Below are 24,441 nucleotides of genomic sequence, written 5' to 3'. Positions count from 1 at the left end.
GCAGCATGACTAGGTGTGACTCTTGATGTCCATGTGAGAAGTTTTCGTTGGTTTTCCCCCAGTCATTAGCTGGAGCACCGTCATCCATAATTAAATACTCTCGAATTGATTACTGAAAGTTTTTTTTTTAAAAGAACTGATTCCTTTTAAACAATGTAACTATGTAAATTAAGCCCCTCACTTTATCCTTTCATCTGTGAGAGGAATTTTCTAGACAGTGCTTTTGGAACTTTGGGTAATTTTGAAACAGATCCCCCTTTTCTCAAGATTTCAGATTGCCAAGACTTCTCTTTAATAGACATGCATCCTGTGAAACACCAGAAGATAAATGGCTTAGATAATTCACATGGAAATTATCACAAACAAAACTCCCATAATTAATTTTTCCCGCCATTCTACTTCTAGGAAGTATTCAGCATATCATTCAGTGTTTGCCTGTTTGAAAGACGATGGTTATAGTTAATGTTCCCATTAAATGTCACATTGATCCAGAGGTAATCGGCTCTGATTTCAACTAAAAGTATGGTTTCAGAGCCTAAATTCAGAAGAAAACCTGATTCTGTTAAGTCATGACAGTGTCTAAGCTTTAGGAGGGTTGGTAAGAAAGAGGGAACTTTGCCTCCAGCTTACTTTTCTTTGACTTCATGGGAGCTATTGGCTGCTTTTAATTCATACAAAAGGAACTTTACCATGTTCCAAGTTGGTGAGATACATACCCAAATATATATTATAATTGTATATCTGAAGATATTTTTACTTACCAGTAGTTCACTTGCTTGGCCCTATTTACTGTTAGGGCCACCACCCTTTTCCCACCCAGACCATCCAGTGCAATACCTCCAGCCCACGGTGGAATTCAGCCTGTGTTCACTAGAGGTGCTAGTCTCCGCCAGGCCATTTAAAGCCTTGGTTAGTCATGGCAGAGAACATAAAGATGTACCCTCGTACCAGGACTTACTAACTTCAGGCTCGTACTTTTTATCTTTCAGATTAAATTTCAGTAAGCTCCTGGGTTTGTTGGAAAGGCTCAGGTTTGAGTGTTGCCTTTGCTTTTAGGAGAGGGAGGTGGAGATGAGCACAATTGCCTGTCTGTGCTTGGGACCCTGACTAGGCCCCCAGCCCAGCTGACTGTTTGTACAGGCTCCTGCCCCACCTCCCCCACAGCAAACTCAGGGCTTTTGTAGGCAACACAGGGAGGTAATTAAGAGGATATACTTTGAAGCCAAACTGTATTTGAGTCCTGCCTCCCTTGGTTATCAGTTAAGTGATTCTGGGTGAGTTACTAAAAATTCTCTGTTCCTTAGTCTACTGATCTGATGACTGAAGATAATGTATTTATCTTATAAGGTATACTGTATACCTGTATATACCTTATAAGGATGTTTTATGGATTAAAATAGATAATACATATAAACATTTGCACGGTGCCCAACTTGTAACTGGCTGTTAATAAATAGTAGCTGAATTAAAAAATTATCTGAGAAGCCTTTTTCTATTTTTTCTTATAGAGATGTACTCTGCCACCTCAGTTATTACTTCCTCCATTTTCACCTTTGTAACTTCTCCCCTTCATCCATTTCATTTGTTATCTTCTTTTTTTTTTTTAATTCATTCATTTTTCAATTGAAGGGTAATTCCTTTACAGAATTGCATAGGTTTCTGCCAGATATCAACATGAATCAGCCATAGGTATATACATATGTCCCCTCCCTCTTGAACTTCCCCCCACCTCCTCTTTTTTAACCTTGAATTGATAAAAGAAAAATATAGGCAAAACTGAAAAATACATATATCTTTTTCTTATCCTTGGATTGTTGTAGTAGCAACCTGCTTTTGTTTTAATTTCCAGTTTTCCCCATCCATGCCTTCCTGTTGCCCCTATTCAGCACCTGCAGAGGCTACTTAAGTGTCTCGGGTCCTTTGCCAGAGTTTCCCAGACTCTCCAGCAGCTGCTCCCCACCTCTGAGAACCTCCGGTTCAGTCCCTTCCCACCTAGCACGCACCAGGCAAGCCTCTTTTCTGAGCAGTGGTCCAGCCCCATTGTGGGTCTTTGTTGAATGTTTCCCTTCTCTCCTCCAGGTCTATGGGCATTCCTTCCTTTGCCTTAAGAGACTCAGTTTAGCACACAGTTCTGACAAGAAATGTATTCTAATGAGCTCCACTTCCGTATAATCACTTTTTAATTAGATTTTTAAAATACATCATCCAAACAGTTGTAAAAGCAGTATAAGTACCACACAGAAAATTTGAAAAACAGAGAAAAGGGAACCTATACCCTCAACATCCTAACACATCTGTTATCATCATAGCTTTATTTCCTTCCAGCCTTTTTCAATTTTTTTTTATAAAGATTACCTTTTAAAATATGTATCGGCCAGCCGGCCTGTGTATACAGGGTTTATACTGTGTGCTCAGTGTTCAGTACTTTGGGAGAGCATTAGAAGCAAAACCCTTCTCGGCCCTTCGATTCTAGTTCTGAGATAATTACTAAAAATGAGAGGATACTGTCAACATTAAAAAAATATTTCAAGCCAGCCTATTTCCAGTAAGAATTTGAAGCAGCTTACAGGAAGAGGTTGGGATCAGAAGGTAACACACATTCATCCATATTACCATTAAAATGGGATAGAAGATCAAGAACCAAGTAATGTGTGGCTAATAAAGGTCCAGTAAAATCCGAATCACAGTTCCCTGTTGAAATTGAGTGAAAACCTTGGCTTTGAGCTTCTCGGTAGCCAAGGTTAAAAAGGAAGTACTAAGAGCAGTCTAGGCTAAATACTGACTAGTAAAGAGGGGGAGGAGAGCTGTGGAGGCCCAGGAGGTCGTGGACTTTGTGGACATGAGTTTATGTACTATTATGTTGTATAGTGTGTCCTTATTTCTTTATTTCAATGTTGTCTTGTATTCCTTTGTTATTGTTTTATTGTGTTTGATTTCTCTATTTAAAGGGAAACTGCTTGATTGTTCATGTACTACCTCAAAGCCCTTCAGTGCTCTGTATATAACAAATAATACATCATGCACGTTAGATGTTTGTAATATGTAAACAGAGGTGGCGAGACTGGAGCCTTCTATTATTCAGCTGCCAGAGCAGAGTCCCTGGGATAGCTGTTAATTACAGGAACATTAACATAAGGCTTGGTAAACTTTTGATAGTTAATCAATGAAAACAGAACGAAAAGGGAAGTTGATGGCAGCAGGTAAGCACACAGGTTAACTGTTCAGAATTGAGGCCGTCATAGTACCGACTGAAGTGGTGGTTGCTTCCAGGCTCTGGGGTAACTTCATCCTAACCCACGAGAAAGCTTTTAAAGCTCATCTACAGTGAGAGGTGGCAGGACTGTGTGATTGAATTTCCCTGGTTCTTGGTTCTAACAGAGTCCTGCCATGTTATGAGCAGTGAGCATGACGCAGTGTGATAGTATGATCTCAGGGAAGAGGTCAGAGTTCCCTTGGTCCTCATTCAAGGACCCACTAAACCTGATTCATGGTGCACACATTGTTTCTCCTTGAGTTCAGAAATAAAGTTCAGTGAGCCATTTTATGTCGTAGCGAAAAGTGTCCTGGAGAAAAATGGGGAAGCTATTTTTCTATGAGGAAGAAGGGTTCTGTGGGTTGGCATTTAAGATCCTTGATTTGGCATCTTTTCACGTTGTGATGTAGTGTCACTGGGACTAGGTCTCCCCCTCCCCACCTCCCTGCTGTTTACACAGTAATGTGTCACGTATGTTTAAAAGGAAAAAGTGCTTTTGAAATTTAATCTTATACATTTAAATCATTATGTCATACACCTAAAATATGTTATATGTCAGTTGTTTCTTAAAACTGGAAAAAGGTCTCTTATGTAATTAGCAAAAAGCTGAAGTGTCAGACAACATGGGTAAACAAAATATTAGCTAAAATCTTAGGATTTTGGATGTTATTTTCTTGTATACTATTCTGTATTTTTGAAGTTTTCTATGCCAAGCAAGTAGAATCATGTGATCACAATCTATGATTTATACTCAGGGAGAGTCATAAAAATATTACATAATTAAAAAATGCAGTGAAATGTATTGAATGAGAGGCAACCTGGATTAGGGACAAATTGCTTATTAACACATGTGGGGACCTTCTCTGTTCTCTATGAAAATGGTGGGGAAATCGTGTTCCCTACCTCCTTAAAAGAGTATTGAAAGGGAAAATAGATAAGTATCAAGAGAGGGACTTTACTTTGCGTCGGCAGGTGAAGGACATTGTGTGAGTACATGGAAACACAACTTTACTGCTGAACAAAGTTGTTGTTAATGATCTTTTCTGAATTTGACTCCTACAGAGAAAGCAAAAGCCTCCAATGGATGTGTCCTTGTGCACTGCTTGGCAGGGATCTCCCGCTCCGCCACCATCGCCATCGCCTACATCATGAAGAGGATGGATATGTCCTTGGATGAAGCTTACAGGTGAGGACAGGAACATGCCCTATGTGAGTGGCTTCTCCTTTGACCTAAATCGTGAGGAGATATGAGAGTGGGTGACCACGATTATTTTAGTTAACACTCTTTACAGGTGACTTGATTTTTAAATGTTTCAAGGTTGGAGAAAAATGTATTTTTATAATTTAGCACTAATTCTACCCTCCCGTGAATCAAGTTCATCCTCAGCTGCTTCATTAAGTTTGAAAAAAGTGAAAGTATTAGACACTCAGTCATGTCCAACTCTTTGCGACCCCATGGACTGTAGCCTGCCAGGGTCCCCTGCCCATGGGGTTCTCCAGGCAAGAATACTGGAGTGGGTTGCCATTCCCTTCTCCAGAGGATCTTCATGACCCAGGGATCGAACCTGGGTCTCCTGCACTGCAGGCAGATTCTTTACCATCTGAGCCACCAGGGAAGTCCTGAGTTTTTTTAAGAAACAGCAAATCTAGAGATCTTTCCCTAGAGAAATATCATTTGTTCTAATTTACACATGAGAAAAAATGCTCCAGGAGAATACTCATTATAGAATTCCTACTGTGCTTCAGACTCTCTCTCACTTTCACTGAGGATAAAGTCCAGTATATGTAAGTATAAAACCAAATAATTGTCAAACTCCATTCACAATCTAGACTTGCCCAGTTTTTTTTTTTTTAATATTTATTGAAGCATAATTGATTTACAATGTTGGTAATTTCTGCTGTGTGGCAAAGTGATTCAGCTATGCAGGCACATATTCTTTTTTATATTCTTTTCCATTATGGTTTATCACAGGATATTAGGACCTTGTTGTTTATCCAGCCTATATATAATAGTTGACACCAGCTAATCCCAAGCGCCCAATCTTCCCCTCCCCTCCCTTGGCAATCACAGATTTGTTCTTATGTCTGTTTCTGTTTCGTAGATATGTTCACTTGTGTTGTGTTTTAGATCCCACATAGAAGTGACAGCATATGGTATTTCTGTTTCTGACTTCACTTAGTATGATAATCTCTAGGACCACCCATGTTGTTGCTACTGGCATTATTTCATTCCTTTTCATGGCTGAGTAATATTCGTGTGTGTGTGTGTACACACACATCTTTATCCATTCATCTGTTGGTGAACATTTAGGTCGTTTCCGTGTCTTGGCTATTGTGAATAGTGCTGCTGTGAACATTGGTGTGAATGTATTTTTTGAAATTATACTTTTGTCTGAGTATATGCCCAAGAGTGGGATTGCTGGATCATATGGCAACTCTATTTTGTTTTTTGAGGAACTTCTGTACTGTTTTCTATAGTGGCCACACTAATTTACCTTCCCATCAATGGTGTAAGAAGGTTCCCTTTTCTGCATAACCTCTCCAACATGTATTATTTGTAGACTTTTCAGTGATGGCCATTGTGATTTGTGGGAGGTGATATCTCACTGTAGTTTTGATTTGCATGTCTCTAATTAGCGATGACAGACGTCTTTTTCATGTCCCCATTGGCCATCTGTATGTCTTCTTTGGTGAAATATCTATTTAGGTCTTCAGCCCATTTTTTTATTGGATTGTTTGTATATTTTAGAAATTAAGCCCTTGTCAGTCACATCATTTGCAAATATTTTCTCTCATTCCTTGGTTGTCTTTTTGTTTTATGGTTTCCTTTGCTGTGCAAAAGCTCCTAAGATTGATTGGGTCCCATTTGTTTATTTTGGTTTTTATTTCTATTACCTTGGGAGACGGTCTTAAGAAAACATCAGTACAATTTATGTCAGAGAATGTTTTGCCTATGTTTTCTTTTAGGACTTTTATGGTGTCATGTCTTATATTTAAGTCTTTAAGCCATTTTGAGTTTATTTTTTATGTATGGTGTGAGGGTGTGTTTTAACCTCATTGATTTGCATGTGGCCGTCCATAGACTTGCCCAGATTTTGCAGTGTATAATTTTGACTGGTTGCCCCCAATCTCATTCTCCAGACAGAAGGCAGCCAGTGACGGCAGCACCAAGGACTGGGGTTGTGTTGAGGGACGTATGAAGCAGAGCCCTCTGTGTATCTTTTTGGATAGAGGTGGTTAGTCTCCATGTGATAACGGATCAATAAATATATGCACACAGAACCAGACCTGTTGTAACAATAGGATTTTTTTTCTCAAGTTGGAAATTTTGGAACAAAGAAATGAGCTACTCGAACGGTTTCTCACTGGAGGAAGGAAGTGGGAAGGCAGGTCCTCCCCTCTGGCTTAGCCCCCTAAGGTCCTCCTGAACCCCACACAAACCAGCAGGAAAGGCACCCTCATATCCTCATAGGGGATCTTAGCATGAAGACCCTGTATTTACACTTGTCACAGTTGAGCCAGTTATTTCTGGCTTTGTTAATTTTTGCTTTAGGTTACGTATTTCTAAGGAGTTTATTTTTGAGTTTTCTCTTTCCTTCCTTATTCAAATTCTTAGGGTAGTTTCACTCCTTCATCTTCTGAGGCGTGTCCGTGAGAGTCAGGGGCCACTAAAGAACATATCTACTATTTCTGAATCTTTGTTTCTGCAATGAAATGGAAAAGCTGTTTACTACTAGTTTTGATCCCTTGGTGACTCTTTTAACAAGGTGGTTACAGGAATGAATCCAGATGTTAGACCTGGTTTTGAATCCCAGCCCCATCCTTTAATAACTGTGTGACTGGGGCAAGTCACATAAGGACTGTGTGTACCTCTGTGACGGAGGGTAGTTTTGAGGGCGGAATGAGCTAATACTCTTGTTAGTGCATTAACATCATGCTTAGCAGAGTCCACTGTGTGACTGGTTATTCTGTCCCATTAAATACAAAGAGCAGGGAACTGAGAAGTGTGTGCTTTGATGCTCTGGCCATCTGATACCCTCTCTCTTTTGGTCATTAATTATAGATGTGAAATTTCTCGAAGTCACTGTGGGGACGTTGACATTGGAAAGTTGAAGGTGGCGTGCCTGTTAAGCTATACTTCTGATGGGAACACCAGAGCAGGGGCGGAGTGGGGGGTGAGGGTGTCCCAGGTGGTGAGGAAAGAATCATCTCTTACCAGCTGCATGGGAAACATTGTGCACATGCTGAAGTCCCTCAGTCGTGTTCGACTCTGTGTGACCCCATGGACTGGAGCCCACCAGGCTCCTCTGACCATGGGGATTCTCCAGGCAAGAATACTGGAGTGGGTTGCCATGCCCTCCTCCAGGGGATCGTCCCAACCCAGGGATCGAACCCAGGTCTCCTGCATTGCAGGCGGATTCTTTACCCTCTAAGCCACCAGGGAAGCCCAAGAATACTGTAGGGGTTAGCCTATCCCTTCTCCAAGAAAACTTGCCAGCCCAGGAATCGAACTGGGGTCTCCTGCATTGCAGGTGGATTCTTTACCAGCTAAACTAACCAGGGAAACCCACTGGAAGCCTTAAGTCCTTGAAAATAGGGAGGATGAACCTAGAACTTTGGGGGCTGGGCTCCCTGCTTTCTAGCATTCTCAGGGTCCTCCTGTAAAGCTCCCCAAGGCAGAGGCCCATACCTCCTCCTCCACCTGCTCCCTGAACTTTTAAACCAGCCATCTTCCAAAGGTCTTGGGAAGACCTCTCTGATCATTCAGTCTCACCTCTTCACTTACTGTACCTGAATAACTTTAACAGGTCAGCTGTCAGATTCAAGCCTTTTTGGTTTTTCCCACTCCTCACAGATTTGTGAAAGAAAAAAGACCTACTATATCTCCCAACTTCAATTTCCTGGGCCAGCTCCTGGACTATGAGAAGAGGATTAAGAGCCAGACAGGGGCCGCTGGGCCCAAGAGCAAACTGAAGCTGCTGCCCCTGGAGAAGCCAAGCGAGTCGGTTGCCGGGCCGGGCCCCGTGGAGGGCGCACAGGGGAGCCAGCTGCCCCCAGGGCCTCCCCGCACCCGCCCGGCTCCCGCTCCCTCCGAGGGGGCGGGGCCCCGGCCTGCACCCCCCAGCACGGCCCCCGACGACAGCCCCCTGGTCCAGGCGCTCAACGGGCTCCACCTGCCCTCGGACAGGCTGGAGGACAGTGGCCGCCTCAAGCGCTCCTTCTCGCTGGACATCAAGTCGGTGTCCCCGACGTCCGGCGGGCTCTCATCGCCCGAGGCCGCCCTGGAGCTCTACAAGCCCGCCGCCTCCGGCCTGGAAGGCACGGGCAAGCCCTGCCAGCCCTGCCAGTTCTCTCCGGTGCAGGAGGTGTCAGAGCAGACGCCGGAGGCCAGCCCGGACCGCGAGGAGGCCCCGCCGCCCCGGCCCTCCGACGGCAGCGGCCAGGGTGCGCGGCCCCGGCCGGGGCGGCCCCTGTGGTCGCCCCTGCACCGCAGCGGGAGCGTGGAGGACCGCGGGCAGCCCCGCTTCCTCTTCGGCCTCTCGGCCAGCCAGCAGCACCTGGCCACGTCGGCCACGGGGCTGGGCCTGGAGGGCTGGCACTCGGACCTCCTGGCCCCCCAGACCTCCGCCCCGGCCCTGACCAAGAGCTGGTATTTCACACCAGAGCCCCCGCACTTCTACTCGGCCTCGGCCGTCTACGGGGGCCGCGCGGGCCACCCTGCCTTCAGCTGCAGCCAGCTGCCCACGTGTGGCGGGGACCCCGGGCACTCGGTGCGCCGGCGCCACAAGCCCGGCGACAGGGCCGACTCCCGGCGCAGCTGGCACGAGGAGAGCCCCTTCGAGAAGCAGTTCAAGCGTCGCAGCTGCCAGATGGAGTTCGGTGAGAGCATCAGGTCTGAGAACCGGTCGCGGGAGGAACTGGGCAAGGTGGGCAGCCAGTCAAGCTTTTCAGGCAGCATGGAAATCATCGAGGTCTCCTGAGCAGGAGGACACTTGTGACTCCCGTGGACAGGACTTGTCTTGTTCACGAAAACTAATTCCCTGTAAATCTGAAATATATATATGTACATATATATTTTTGGAAAATGGAGCTATGGTGTAAAAACAACACATGGATCCACACCATTCTTTTTTTTTTTTTTAACATCTGCAGTTGAGAGAGCAGCTAATACTTCTCTCAACACGAATGGAAGGGCCCAGGCCAGCTTTCCCCCAGACACGTGACACAGTTCTATGCAATGGATTGCACATCCTCCCGTTCTTACTAGACTGAGTTCTACTTGGAGTTGGAGGACGGAAGACCCCACCGTTCTCTTGTTGTGCTACAAAGAGATCTCAGATCCTAGTCCTGTCTGGTCCCTTCCGTAGTGCACCTTAGCGCTGAGACTGAGCCAGCCTGTGGGTCGGGCGGGGAGACCCCGTTAGGAACAAAACCTAATGGTAAATCCACAAGGAACCATCACGTCCAAAGCCCATGCACAGATCCAAGCGCACCCGCCAGCCGCTGCGCTGGCTGCCAGCGTCATTCTGCTGACCGACCATTAGGGGGCCTTGCCAAGACCTACTTTAGAGCAACCCCAGTACCTCAGACAGAAAGTCGGGGCTTTCACCACTACCAGGTCTGGTGGCCCGGTTTCTAGGCATTGTGAACAGGTAGGTAGCTAGTCACACCTTTCGACCAATTTAGACGGTCTCTGCAGGCATTTCCAGTTAGGCCTGGATGGAAGTGGTCCGGCTCCTCTTTCTTCTTCTCGGCTTTGTGAAGAAGGAAGGTGAAGCTATCTGAGATCAACTGAACAGCCAGGAATCTGGCAGCATCATGATTTAAGCTAATGTTGGGAGGCTAAATGAGTCTACCTCCCTCTTTCTAAATCAAAACTGTTCAAGATGGGCTTGTTAATCCTGGGAAGTAAAGGTTAACCTGGTTTCAAGCCAGATGTGAATTTATTTGGTAGCAGAGCAGCACCCCCTTCAAGGTCTCAGCCAAACTAGGTATTTTCTATTTTGGTTTCACTGCACAGAGGTATTTTGTGAAAATGGAACAATAAGGTGTTATTTTATTGGAAACTACCAAGAGGCAGAAAACGGTGGAAGGTAAGAGAAGATAAAATTACTGAGGAGCAGCAGGGGGCTTTTATTTTCTCAGTGGTTTTTTTTTTTCCCCTTAGCACGTGACGAAGGTGGTATTTTCTACGATTTCCTTAGGCTTTCATACTGCTAGGGCGGAGAGGCTTTCGTAAGCCAGGAGTGCTCAGAACTCAATGGTATAGAAAGGTGAGGAGGAGGCAGACAAATTTTGTTTCATCGCAAGCAGAGTGGAAAGACACACCCACACTATTCTCAAACTACCCCCAGCATTTTTTAGTAGAAGGGACACCAAAATGGAGCGGGACCAAGTGGTCTCAGTCCGTACCTACAATCACTGTATGGAATCAACCCTGGCAGCTGAAACTAGGTGATTAGAACAAGTAAACAAGTGATAGTACTTACCTGCTTTTAAACTTCCTGGCTTGAGTTTTGTCAGCTACAGTCTGGTCCTGTTCTGAAGCCTTAATTCACGTCAGCAGCTTTTTTTTTTTTTTTTTTTTAAGGGTGGTGGGTGGGTGTTCATGTTGTTCTTTACTGTAAGTGTAGCTAGTTGCTGACTCACATCTCAGGTTTTTCTACGTGTGAGAAATGGACAGTCCTTTGAGTCGGATGTGACTTCATGTTTCTTATGGTGACTGCTAAAACCAGCATAGAGTGACATGATTCAAAACTGACTTGATTGTGACAATTCTGAGCTTCATAGAACATAACTGGTTATGCACAAACAATGGGCTGTGATATGGGTGTAAAATGAAGAGTAAACTGTGTCGCGAGTGCAATGTTACCATGCTGGAAAGGTTCTGTTAAGTGATTTAGCTTTTCTCTATACATGCAAATTCTGGGTGTAATCAGACCCAATTATCAAGGTTTCACACATTGATTTTTGATGTGTTACATACACATGCACCAACTGTGTAACAGCTCCCAGCTTCCAGAGTCTGGTCACAACTGTGGAACATTTTTGAGAAGTGAAAGCAATGGCTCCAATGCTGTATGTTTCAGGAGGGTTGTGGGATTTGGTTTTAATGAGATATTTGGGCTGAACTGGCCTTCCAACCTTCGGGATTTCTCTTGGCCATGGTCCCCTTCCTTCCTGTGACCGATGTGGTCCTATGTTACAGCTTTTAGTTCTTGATCGCTAATGTCAAATAATCAGCCCTCGGAATGGAGACTTCCCAGCTGAGGGGACAGCCTCTCGGGCCAGCCCTGGAGCCACATGGGTGGCCGTAGGCCCCAGGTGGCTGGTTCTCTGCACCGTGAATCAGAGGGCGCGCTGGAGCCTACCAGATGACACAGAATGGTGATGTTAAACAGCAGAACTAGACTTCGATGTGAGAAGTGCTGGAAAATGGTTTAGGACACTTGTAAAGTTGGGTGGGAAGACTGTATAAATGTGTAATATGAATATAGTGTTCTTTTGGAGTAAGGCAAGCTGTTGAATGGTTACAATTGTGCATTTCTCATTCTGATATGTCATGAATGTTAATATGATGAAATAAAATCAAAACTGGTACCTGTTTATACATAAATATGAGAAGGGACCTCTCTCTGCAGCACATCCGAGGGGTTAGGGAGGCCGTGGTGGGGCCTGGCCTGCTGGCCTCCCATCAGAGGGTTCAGCTCAAGCTGAAACGCTGAGTCCTCAGCCTGTGTCACAGGCTCCATCTTGCACAGGGAACGCGCGTGGGGGCTAACAGTCTACTGCCGTCATCGTCATCCTTTCATGGGTACATCAGATGCACACTATGGCATAGAAACCTCAAAGGTAAACATTTGCTGACTGGGTGAATCCAGAATGGTTCAGGCTAGGAAGAAAAAAGACAAACATTCATGGTGCATTTTGTAGTTTTAGAATTCTTGTAGGAAAAACCGAGGGGGAGTAGTTATTTCAAGATCTGTTCTCCATCCTTGTCATGCACGTCCTAATGACCTCTCTGCTTCTAAGTGATGACAGTGGGCACGACGACTCATGAGACTAGAAGCTCAATCTCATCAGGTTGTTAGTGAAAGAAAAAAAAAAAGATGATGCATTAAAGGAATAAAGCATTTACCTTCAGTGCAAGCAGACAGGATACTGATGACACTGATAGTCACAGGTGACATCATTTCAGTTGGTTGTGAAAGGCTTCTGCGTTGAAGTTAGATTTAAGGAAATTTAAAAGTAGGAAGGATTGGACGGAGTGAGTGAAGACCAGAAAGAGCCGTCTTGGCTAGGACCTTGCCAAAAAGTGGACGTGGGTGTGGGACAGAGGAACAGAAAGACAAAGTGTTAGTTGCTCCGTTGTGTCCGACTCGTTGTGACCCCATGGACTGTAGCCTGCCAGGCTCCTCTGTCCATGGGAGTCTCCAGGCAAGAATACTGGAGTGGTTGCCATGCCTTCCCTACCCAAGGATCAAACCCCAGTCTCCTACATAGATTCTTTACTATCTGAGTCACCAGGGAAGGCGTAGGAATAAATCTGCCTTAAGATGTAAGGTGGCAGGAGGGAGCACGTGCCTCGGTGAGAGGCTTTGGATGAGAACTTGTAGGTGTTGGAAGGCCCGGTCAAGCCAGTTATGACTTAGACAGACTTGAGGGCCTCTAGGGGATCACCAGCCGTAGCAGGCTGGCACCGAAGGGCTAGTTTGGGTGTGACATGACCAGACCAGGGCTCAGGCTAAAGGGAAGCAGGGTAGGTGCAGATGTGAAGGGTCAGGCATAGACAATGGGACAAGTGGACACGAACTTCATCATCAGGACCCTCACCGTCATTTTATCTTAGATGCTCCTGTCTGGTGGTTTTCCTTTTCTGACACTAAGCAGAAATGTTTTCAGTCTAGTAAACAAAATTTAGGTCTAGGGGCTTTTTCTCTATAAATATTACTCTTCTGCTTCTATCAGTGAAAGAGGAATGTGATTTCTTGCTTTGTGTGTGGCTCATTCATCCTTGTACAGCAAAATTATACTTGGTTATTATCTTTGAAATGTTGCAAAAATCAACCATGAGAATTACCACAGCACCAACTTGGAAGAAGTTGCAAGTCAATCATATTGTTGCAGTTTACGTACACAGATACCAAGCTGGTTATCTATATCAAAGGAATAAAAACAAGTTTCATTCCTTTGCTTCTGGCTAACACACTGGAGTTGGTTCAAAATGCTTTCTTGTAGGACATGCAGAATATGACTTTGGAGGAGGGTGTCACAAGCAAACAGGATAACTGGAAGAGGGTTATTAGCTCAGCGGTGGCCTAGCTTCTCTGGTCAGGGGAAGTATGACAGTTTCAAAGACTGTATTAAAAGTCTTTAGCATAAATCTTGCTTCACTATGTAATAAAAGGTAGCAACAGGAATCTGCCTTGATTGGTGAAGAAAATTAATCGAATCATCAATAAGTTCCATCCTGTCTTATGTTGACACTGATGACCCTGAACAAACTCCTTAGAGTAATGGACACACACACACAGCCAGCCCACATCAGTACTGCTTATACTAATAAGCAACTAGATTTAGTTGCCAAAAAAGTTCTAACATTATGGTTTGAAGCATGGGAATAATTAGGTTTTCTGGTTACCCTTTCCTTCTGTAGTCCCAACATCTGCATGGGAGGTACATGCCTCCTGTGTGTGCAAGAAATTAAGTGTTACTGACCACAAACCAGAAAACAACAATGACATCTCTTAGGCACTGTGTAGCTCTTAACAAAGGAATGAAAGTCAGGGTGAGGGGAAAGCAAAATGACTTCTCTCACAATTAAGAAAAAACTTACACCTAAAAATTCCAAAAGAAAATATTTCCCTTCTCTCTATTCTGCCCTTCCGTTTTTAGCAACAACATTTCAAATAATTTCCAACTGAGTACTACATATCTGGGTTTAGCTGAGGGGTAAACAAAATAGGAAGATAAAATTTTCAATTACTCTAGGAAACAGCAAACCCATGACATTCCCAAAATCTGTTCAAAAAAGTAAAGTATTGAGGAGGAAAAAGTAAAATGTTACCAGTCAGGGTTCAATCCGTGAAGAACCATTAGGAATGATATAGAATAAGGAGGTTGTTCAAGAGACTTACCTTACGCAATTAATTAGAGGAGCTGGTCAGAGTCCTGGTTTGGCTATTTCTTCTCCACCGGAAGTCGCTAGGCAGGTGGTCAGGAAAGCAGCTGGATGGGCGGTGGGGATGGATGGATGGATGGGGTGATGGGGATGGGCGGTGGAGGATGGAGGAATGGGCGTTAGAGGGCAGAGGGATAGGCGGTGAGGACAGATGGATGGATGGGATGGATGGGCAATGGGGATGGGCGGTGGAGGATGGAGGAATGGGCGGTGGAGGACGGAGGGATGGGCAGTGGGGGACAGTGGGATGGATGGGCAATGGGGGATGGAGGGATAGGCGGTGGACACCTGAAGCCTGCAACAAGCTAGAACCAGCATCTGTTTCCACCAGAACCCATGCTGGCCTCGTCTGTTTTCTAAGCCCTCATCCTCTCTGCTGCAGAAGACCTAAGGAGACACTGGTGCTCATTCATACCTGACTCAAGATGCTGAAAAGCTGAAGGCAGAGTTCTGGGGAGCTGGCCCAGCTTCTGCCCACACCATAGGTGCAACAGATCCCTGAAAATGTGCATGAGATGCAACAGGGCCTGACCGACAGGGACTTTCATCAAACACGCATACATGTTGCTTTACTTCCACTAACAAATCTCATGCAAATTTCTCTTGTGGCCAGCCCTAATCGAAAAGGGACAGGAAAGGGGATTCCGGGAAACGTAATCCAATTTGGCCAAAGTTGACAACACTGCAAAACCACCACATACCAGAAATATTAAATTAACTAGAATTATTTCAAAACACAGCAGATCTGCCTATTGTTCTTACTGCCCTGCCTCTTCCCAGTAATAAGTAGCCTGTGGACCCAAATCTAAGTTAATACCATGTTTTGTCTAACATCTTTACAAGAACAAAAAGAACTGGATGGAGAGCTGGCTGGCAGAGAAGTTCTGCACGCTGTCCTAGGTTGCCTTTCTGCACGCACAAACCAGAGGAAAGCTCTGTCCTCACAGGCTTAGTCTTGCGTCACTGTGTATTGTGCTTCTATTTATAAATTGTATTAACTGCAGCGAGGATAATGGGACCTGACCCCTGAGCTGTTCTTACAGCTCGGCAGACAACCAGCCCTTCCTTCTTTGAAGGCTACAAGCTACTTGGTGTTCAGAACCAGGTTCTGATATCACGGGAACTCAAAAGACAATGATGGTGAGGGCTGAAAAATGCCACGTTCTGTCAGTCTAGCGAAGGGAAGATGAGAACGCCTCGTATTATTTTTTTCAGCTTTTCTGCCAGTTTGAAGTTAAAAAAAAAAAAATGAAGTTGGGAAAAAGGGGGTGTTTATGTAGCCACATCAGATACTACAATGTATTATGAAATTTTAATATTAAAAGTATGAAAAAAAAAGAAAAACAGCATGAAACGGAATGAAGACAAAGATCAATGGATTCAATTAAAGTCCAACACCAGATTCTCAATTACATGAAAATTTAATACACAGGAGGAACACAGCAATGTGGCAGTGGGTGGGGGGCATTATTTAACAAACATTGTGGCCTTCCCATCTGTAACATTTCCTAGAGTAACCTTAGCTACTCAACAGGTTTCTAAAATTACAGAATATCTTTCCTGATGTGAACTCTGATGAATTGCTCCAGAAACGGTTCAAAGCCCCACTGAAATCCCGGCCATCAATGGCATTTATAAAGACAAGCTTCTCAGGGCACCCAGAGATGGTGCTCTGGGACAACCTAGAGGGACAGGGTGAGGAGGGAGGTGGGAAGGGGGTTCAGGAGGTGGGGGGACCACAAGTATAGTTGTGGCTGATTCACAGTGACGTATGGCAAAAACCACCACAACATTGTGAAGTAATTACCCTCCAATTAAAATAAATAATTAAAAAAAAAACAAAACAGGAGGGAATACAACTTGGAAAAAAAAGAAAAAGAAGAGCTTCTTTCACCAGAATGGCCCCCAAACCTCTGACCTCTGAAAGTCTAGCTCCCCACTCCCAGTGCAGAGCTTCCAACCCCTCCCTAGCTCCCTCAGGCCACTTCACCTTCCTGGGCTGGGTGTCTACCCACTTGCCTCATGGTGCTAAGAAGCGGTTCCCAGGAGGGTGCCCTCTGAGGAAGGCAGACGCCATCTTGGCCTCTGCATTTGGCTCTGGGTTCCAACCTGTCTTTCCGGCTCCGAGAGAGTGAACCATCTTGATATGTCTTGCTCCCTAGAGAATTCTGGAAGCTGTTGATTTTTACACGTCTGAATTTTAGAAAATTATATTTTCCATTGAGCTTGGAATGTTTATACTTGAGCCATCATGCAGTTGTTTTATGCTCTACATTTTACTCTGGGTTCTAAGAACCTTACAGGATAGTGTTCGATCAAATTCAATCAAAATCTGATTAGAAGAATCAGATGACGTTTACCTGAAAGATGCTAAATTAAGTGGGATCAATTTTAACCTTATAAATATACCGAAGGCTGTTTGGACACGTAAAAAATCACCCTCTGAGGTCCGGAGAAACCTCAGAGCCCCGTGGGCCCCAGTGACCTCCCTCTATCCCCAGCTCCTGGGCTCTGTCTTCCGGCCTGGGTCGGTCCTGCATTCCATTTCTTGGCTTCTGCAGTCTTCTCGTCCACTAGAACCTTTATGACGTGCAAAGTACTGTGCTAAGAACTTCTGTGGTTCCTCAAATTGCTTCATTTCCTAAACTCCCAGAGAAATTCAGCAGCGCTTGGAGTTGTTTTTTCTCTTCAGAAAAGAAGGGCAGGGACTACACAGCCCTTTTTGCATGCAGACACAGTGTCTGGCCCAGGCAGTGGGCCCCGTGGATGCCTCTGGGTGTGCGCTTTTCCCCTCCGCTCCACGCGTCTGCGAAACTGCTAAAGCGATGCTGGCTAAAACCTGCTTCAGAAACTGGAGTCCTGCCAACGCTGATGTAACGAGAGGAAACCTAAACTATGTCTGCATCAAGGAAACCCATTATCAGTGGGAGACGGACCCAGCCAGGCTGTGGAAAGGGAGGCTTCAGTTTCTAGTGACGACACAGCAGGGACACCCTAAGCTGTCAGAGGAGCGATGCCAGCGCCCTGCCAGGCCAGATCGAGACTGGCTGCAATGGAAACATGACACACACACCTGGATTAAGTTAGTTCTTTATCTTTACAACCCGGACAGCCTATGGAGAAAAATGTCACAGAGGCATCAGACACAGGGCTTCCTCAAATCCTCTTCCCCCTTCTCTTCATAGTTTCAGTCTGCAAGCTAGATTAGATAATATAAACTGTCAATAAAAAAAAAAAGCAAACTAAATTAAAAAAATAATAATTCCCAAGGCAGGGTTCTGTACAGAATTCCTAAGAGTTCAAATATTCCCACTTCGGAGACCAGGGAGGACAGGTTGGTTGGCTTTGCAGGGGAAAGTGCGTCAAGGGGAGAGCTGGGGCATCACAGGTCTCCAGGGCAACGGACTGCCTCCCGTGCCCTCAGGGAGCACCACACTCCCCTGACCTAGGTCACCTCTTGTGTCTCTGGCTCCAAAGGCCCCGGAGCCTGGGAGCCTGGCGGTGCTGGGGGACCTGGCTACAGCCTGAGCTCCCGGTCGGGCTTCACGCTGAAGGGCTCCAGGCGCTCGGCCTCGGGCAGCAGGCTGTTGAGCCGCTCCAGCAGCGGTACCGTCTGGTCTATGCCCATCTGGATGCGACGCAGGATGGCTGACATCTCGTTGACCTTTTGGATCTGCTCGGCGTATTTGGCGTACCTTTTCTGGCGCTCCTGCATGAAGCTAAAGAGGGTTTCTACAGACAGATCCATCTGCAGGGGCGAGAAAAGTGAGACACGTTCAGTCCGGTGGAAACAAGTCGGCAAGAGGATGGGGCGGGGTGCCGTGAGCAACAGGTGCGGAGCACGGGCCTCGTGGGGGAGGACCAGCATTCCTGGAAGTGGACGCATGGGGGACGAAAACCTTCCTGAATGTGGCTGGCACCCTTCGCAGGGGGAGTGAGGTGAAGGCCTCCAGCTCCAGTTCTGGGTGTGTGAGCCACTTAGTCCTGGGTGAGGCCCAGGGAGTTTCTAGCTCTTTTTCTCTATAGAAAGAATCCTGGGCTGGGAAATCAGGCAGATGGGGTTTGACTCTGGCTCCGCCCCTGTATAGATGGAGAACCTCTATAAATCAGCAAAAACAAGACTGCAAGCTGACTGTGGCTCAGATCATGAACTCCTTATTGCAAAATTCAGACTTAAATTGAAGAAAGTAGGGAAAAGCACTAGGCCATCCAGGTATGACCTAAACCAAATCCCTTACGATTATACACTGGAAGTGAGAAATAGATTCAAGGGATTAGATCTGATAGAGTGTCTGAAGAACTATGGACAGAGGTTCGTGACACTGTACAGGAGGCGGTGATCAAAACCATCCCCAAGAAAAAGAAATGCAAAAAGCCAAAATGGTTGTCTGAGGAGGCCTTACAAATAGTTGAGAAGAGAAGTGAAAGGCAAAGGAGAAAAGATATATCCATCTGAATGCAGAGTTCCAAAGAAAAGCAAGGAGAAGTAAGAAAACCTTCCTAAGTGAACAATGCAAGGTAACAGAGGAAAACAACAGAATGGGAAAGACTATAGAGATCTCTTCAAGAAAATTAGAGATACCAAGAGAACATTTCATGCACAGATGGGCACAAAAAGGACACAAACAGTATGGACCTAAGAGAAGCAGAAGATATTAAGCAGAGGTGGCAAGAATACACAGAAGAACTATACAAAAAAGATCTTAATGACCCAGATAACCACGATGGTGTTATCACTCACCTAGAGCCAGACATCTAGGAGTGTGAAGTCAAGTGGGCCTTAGGAAGCATCACTACGAACAAAGCTAGTGAAGGTGATGGAATTCCAGCTGAGGTATTTCAAATCCTAAAAGATGATGCTGTGAAAAGTGCTGCACTCAATATTCCAGCTATTATGGAAAACTCAGCAGTGGCTAGAGGACAAGAAAAGATCAGTTTTCCTTCCATCCCAAAGAAGGGCAATGCCGAATAATGTTCAAACTACTGCACAAATGCACTCATTTCACATGCTAGCAAAGTAATGCTCAAAATTCTCCAAGCCAGGCTTCAACAGTATGTGAACCAACAAGCTGGATTTAGAAAAGAGAGAGGAAGCAGTGATCAAATTGCCAACATCCACTGGATCATAGAAAAAGCAAGAGAATTCCAGAAAAACATCTGCTTCATTGACTATGCTAAAGCCTTTGACTGTGTGGATCACAATAAACTGTGAAAAATTCTTCAAGAGATGGGAATACCAGACCACCTTACCTGCCTCCTGTGAAACCTGTATGCGGGTCAAGAAGCAACAGTCAGAACCACACATGGAACAATGGACTGGTTCAAAATTGGGAAAGGAGTATGTCAAGGCTGTATATTGTCACCCTGCTTATTTAACTTTTATGCAGAGTACATCATGTGAAATGCTGGGCTGGAGGAAGCACAAGCTAGAATCAAGACTGCCAGGAAAAATATCAATAACCTCAGATATCCAGATGATACCACCCTTATGGCAAGAAAGTAAAGAGGAAGTAAAGAGCCTCGTAATGAGGGTGAAAGAGGACAGCTAAAAAGTTGGCTTAAAACTCAACATTCAAAAAACAAAGATCATGGCATCCGGTCCCATCACTTTATGGCAAATAGATGTGAAAACAATGGAAATGTGACAGATTTTATTTTCTTGGGCTCTGAAATCACTGCAGATGGCGACTGCAGCTATGAAATTAAAAGATGCTTGCTCCTTGAAAGAAAAGCTATGACATACCTAGACAGCGTATTAAAAGAGACATTAGTTTGCCCATAAAGGTCCTCTAGTCAAAGCTATGGTTTTTCCAGTAGTCATGTATGGATGTGAGAGTCGGACCATAAGGAAGGCTGAGCACCTCAGAATTGATGCTTTTGAACTGTGGTGTTGGAAAAGACTCTTGAGAGGCCCTTGGGCTGCAAGGAGATCCAACCAGTCCATCCTAAAGCAGATCAGTCCTGGGTGTTCATTGGAAGGACTGATGCTGAAGCTGAAGCTCCAATATTTTGGCCACTTGATGCAAAGAGCTGACTCATTAGAAAAGACCCTGATGCTGGGAAAGACTGAAAGCATGAGGAGAAGGGGACGACAGAGGACAAGATGGTTGGATGGCATCACTGACTCAATGGACATGAGTTTGAGCAAGCTCAGGGAGATGGTAAAGGACAGAAAAGTCTGGCGTGCTGCAGTCCGTGGGGTAGCAAAGAGTGAGACATGACTGAGCGACTGAACAACAACTGCCACTTGAGTTGCTAATACTCATCCTTCCTGTCTCAGGTTTCTCATCTGCGAAAATCCAGGGACCGATGGCAGATCTGTAGGGCTGCTGGGAGGACAATGAGATGAGGTGTGCTAACACACCAGCTCCAATACTTTGGCCACCTGCTGTGAAGGGCTGACACATTGGAAAGGACCCTGATGCTGGGAGAGATTGAAGGCAAAAGGAGAAGGGGGTGGCAGAGGATGAGATGGTTGGATAGCATCACCGACTCAATGGATATGAATTTGAACAAACTCTGGGAGATAGTGGTGGCTTCCCAGGTGGCGTAGTGGTAAAGAACCTGCCTGCTAATGCAGAAGACATAAGAAACACGGGTTTGATCCCTGGGTTGGGAATATCCCCTGGAGGGCTACAGTCCACAGGATTGCAAGGAGTCAGACATGACTGAAGCAACTTAGCAGACACACAGTCATGCATGGGAGATGGTGGTGGACAGGGGAACCTGGCAGGTTGCAGTCCATGGGGTCACAAGGATTCGGACATGACTTAGGGTCTGAACAACACCACTGCCCCAGCTCAGGACTCGGCCTGGCACCGAGGAGTTTTATAACTCGCTTGGTCCTCCATCCTTCTGCGGAGCACAGTCAATCTACATGAGCTGCCTGGAGGGAGTGGCACTCTGTGCCAGAACCACAAATGTCAACCAAGTCAAGTCAGCACCACAAGAGGTAAATAGAGGACTGTTTCATGCACCCTCCCTCCAGTCAAACAAACTTGGGGTTCTGGGCTCCCCTTCTGGGATCTCTTTTCCTCCCCTGATGAGGCTCTTTGGAACCGATCACCTGGATAAGAGCAGGGAGAAGACACCACCAGAGTGTCAGATGCCCGTACCCTTCCTCTGCAAGGACCCACATCCACTCCCTCTCTGCCTGCTGCTGTTCCCTGACCAGGGAGGAAACAATCACACCACCAAGACTCAAGTTTCTGTCTCAAAGTTCAGATGCTCCCTCAGCCCTTCCTTCTTCCTTCCCTCGGTCCTTCCTAGCCCCGGCATCAGGCAAAGTGCTGGCAGGCGCTCAACACCTGTTTCTGCAAAGCCCGCGAGCATGGTGTGATAAAGACAAACACAAAACACTCTAACCTCTGAGAGAGCCTGCCCTTCGTTCTCTTACCACTGCTCCTGACCACTGAGCCCTAATCCCTACTGTAGCATGTACCCATGAGCCCCAGGCACAGACTTACTTCTGCATGTCTGACACAACTTTAGGCACTGTCAGTATCTAATACAGTTCGGAACCTTTTACCATTTTTTAAAAACCTTTTTATTCTGTATTGGAGTAGAGCTGATTGACAATGTTGTGATAGTTGTGATAGTCAGGTGCACGGCAAAGTGACCCAGCCCTGAATCTTACCATTTGGACAAACTGCAACATGTTTACCTTTCCCATTTTTATTCTGGCACCAGGATTCCAACAAGGAAGCGTAAATACAATATACAGAGACAGCAGACATTTACTGCCACGCATCATGTGGGGTCCCAGCGATACGGATATTGAAAATGAACTGTTTACACCCACACGGCAGACTGTGTGAATTAACATGACTTTTCTCTTCCACTCTCTTTGTTAACATGACTTTACTATTCTAGGAAACTCAGGCCTAGAAGGAGAAATGTTGCAAATAACCCTGTTTCAGGAACTTTCAGCAAAACCATTTAAGTTCAAGAAAAAAACTATTAGATTTTTCCAGTAGAGAATGACTAGTCCCCATGACTCTTGCCTCAAAATCCTGGCCTTGCTGTGACCACATGACTAAGGACCAGTCAACGGCACATACAGGAGGAAGTCTCTCATGGAGCTTCCAGATATCTTCCTTAAAAGTTAGCAGGCCTGTTCCTCCTCTTCTCCTTCATCCCTTCCCTCCCTCTGCTGATGCTCAAAGGCAGATGCGGTCCTCATGGGTCACAAGAATAATGAAGGTCACAATCCCTGGGTTGGCACAGCGGCGAACCAGATGAAGTCTGGGCCTATGAGGACTTTTGCCCAATACAACTTGTACCAGGAGTGGGAGAGAACAACAAACTTCCATTCTGTATGAGCCACTGTAATTTCAGGTCTTGGTAAACCAGTGGGATTTAATCTTACACTGATAGAATGAATGTGATAGAGTCCCTACCCTTACGAACTTGCTGTTTACTCTTAAATTCATACTTTAAACCTTGCCCCACATATTCACACATTGTCACTGGTGGCAGTATATTTCAAAGGGCAGGTGAAAAAGGAGATAAGATTATTTGTACAAGTACAAGTTTTACTAAGGCATGAGACATCTGTAGAAGGGGCTCAGACTTGTTCCAAATACCTGATGTGGATTTGCCCATCTGGCTGGTCTACTGCCCAGCAATGGGTCCAAAATATTAGCAAATCAAAGCAGCAATATGCAAAAAGGACAGTATATCATTACCAAGTGGGGTTTATCTAAAGGATGTAAGCTTTCTCAGCATCTGAAAATGAAAGTTTGTCATTTTGATATAATAAAGATTAAAAATCACAATCATTTCAAATCAATGCAGAAAAAGCACTTGACAAATTCAATTATAAAACATTTCAGCAAATTAGGGACAGAAGGAAACTCCCTCAATCTGATAAAGGTGTCTATGAAAAACCAATACTTAACATCATAGTTAGTGGTAGACAACACTTTTCTCCCTAAGAGCGGGTATAAGGCAAGGATTCTTGCCCACTCTCACCACTTCTCTTCAACATTGTACTAGAGATCCTAGCCAGTGCAATAAGACAACCAAAGGAAATAAAAGGCACAGGAACTGGAAAGGAATAAATAAAATGGTCTTAATCTACAGATGACATGATAGTGTGCCTAGAAAATCCTATGGAAACTTAGACCCCAAACCTAATAAAACCAACAAGTGAATTTAGCAGGATTGCAAGATACACAGTCAATATACAAAAATCAATTGCATTTCTGCATATTTGCAGTGAACAACCCAACAATGGAATGAAAAAATATATATAAAACTTAACAACTGCATGAACATCAACTTAACAGAAAACATCAAAAAAATATGTATAAGACCTGAACACTGATATTATAAAACCCTGCTGGGAAAAATTAAAGGAGATCTCAAAAAATGGAGAGGTATATACTATGTTCACGGAAGATTAAATATCAAGATGTCAATTTTTACCAAATCAATTTATAGATTCATTTGCAATCTAAATCAAAATTCTAGATGGCTTTTGGGGGGACAGGTAGGGATTTGATTGGCTGATTGTCACTAAATAGAATGGTCAAAAGAACTATGAAAAAGAACCAAGTTTGGGAAGCTCCCTGATGTACTGTGGTTAGGATTCCAGGCTTTCACTGCAGTGGCTCAGATTCAATCCCTGGTTGGGGTACTGAGATTCCACAAGCTGTGCAAGGTGTGGCCAGAAAAAAAAGCACAAAAGAACAAAGTTTGAAAGACTTACAGTACTTGTTTCAAGACCTAATATAAACCTACAGTAATCAGAATAGTGTGGTAGTGGCATAGAGACAGACATATATAGACCAGTGTAACTGAACAGAGTATAGACATAGATCTAAACATATGTGGTCAATTGACTTTTTTTTTAACCAAAATTCCCAAGGTAATATATTAAAGAAAATTTTTCAACAACTTGCAGAACAACTAAGTATCTATACAGAAAAAAAAACAAACAAACAAACCCTGAACCCCCATATCTCACTCCCTTCACAAAGATTAGCATGAAACAAATCACAGA

The 24,441-nt window shown here is 44.8% G+C and overlaps 2 protein-coding genes across 6 annotated transcripts in view; one reads left to right on the top strand and one right to left on the bottom strand.

Moving 5' to 3' along the window:
• Nucleotides 1–11,870, top strand: part of DUSP16 (dual specificity phosphatase 16) — a 90,410-nt gene extending 78,540 nt beyond the window's left edge. For all 3 annotated transcript variants that reach the window (XM_043882646.1, XM_043882648.1, XM_043882647.1), the window contains exons 7-8: nt 4,316–4,439; nt 8,109–11,870. In XM_043882646.1, the coding sequence (XP_043738581.1) occupies nt 4,316–4,439; nt 8,109–9,234 (1,250 nt within the window). In that variant the 3' untranslated portion in view covers nt 9,235–11,870. The remainder of the gene's footprint in view (nt 1–4,315; nt 4,440–8,108) is intronic.
• A 3,967-nt stretch (nt 11,871–15,837) lies between these two features.
• Nucleotides 15,838–24,441, bottom strand: part of BORCS5 (BLOC-1 related complex subunit 5) — a 96,207-nt gene continuing 87,603 nt past the window's right edge. For all 3 annotated transcript variants that reach the window (XM_043882652.1, XM_043882650.1, XM_043882651.1), the window contains exon 4: nt 15,838–18,183. In XM_043882652.1, the coding sequence (XP_043738587.1) occupies nt 17,953–18,183 (231 nt within the window). In that variant the 3' untranslated portion in view covers nt 15,838–17,952. The remainder of the gene's footprint in view (nt 18,184–24,441) is intronic.

This window comes from Cervus elaphus, chromosome 22, assembly GCF_910594005.1.
Source record: "Cervus elaphus chromosome 22, mCerEla1.1, whole genome shotgun sequence".
NCBI lineage: Eukaryota > Metazoa > Chordata > Mammalia > Artiodactyla > Cervidae > Cervus > Cervus elaphus.
This window is presented reverse-complemented; position numbering and strand designations above follow the sequence as displayed.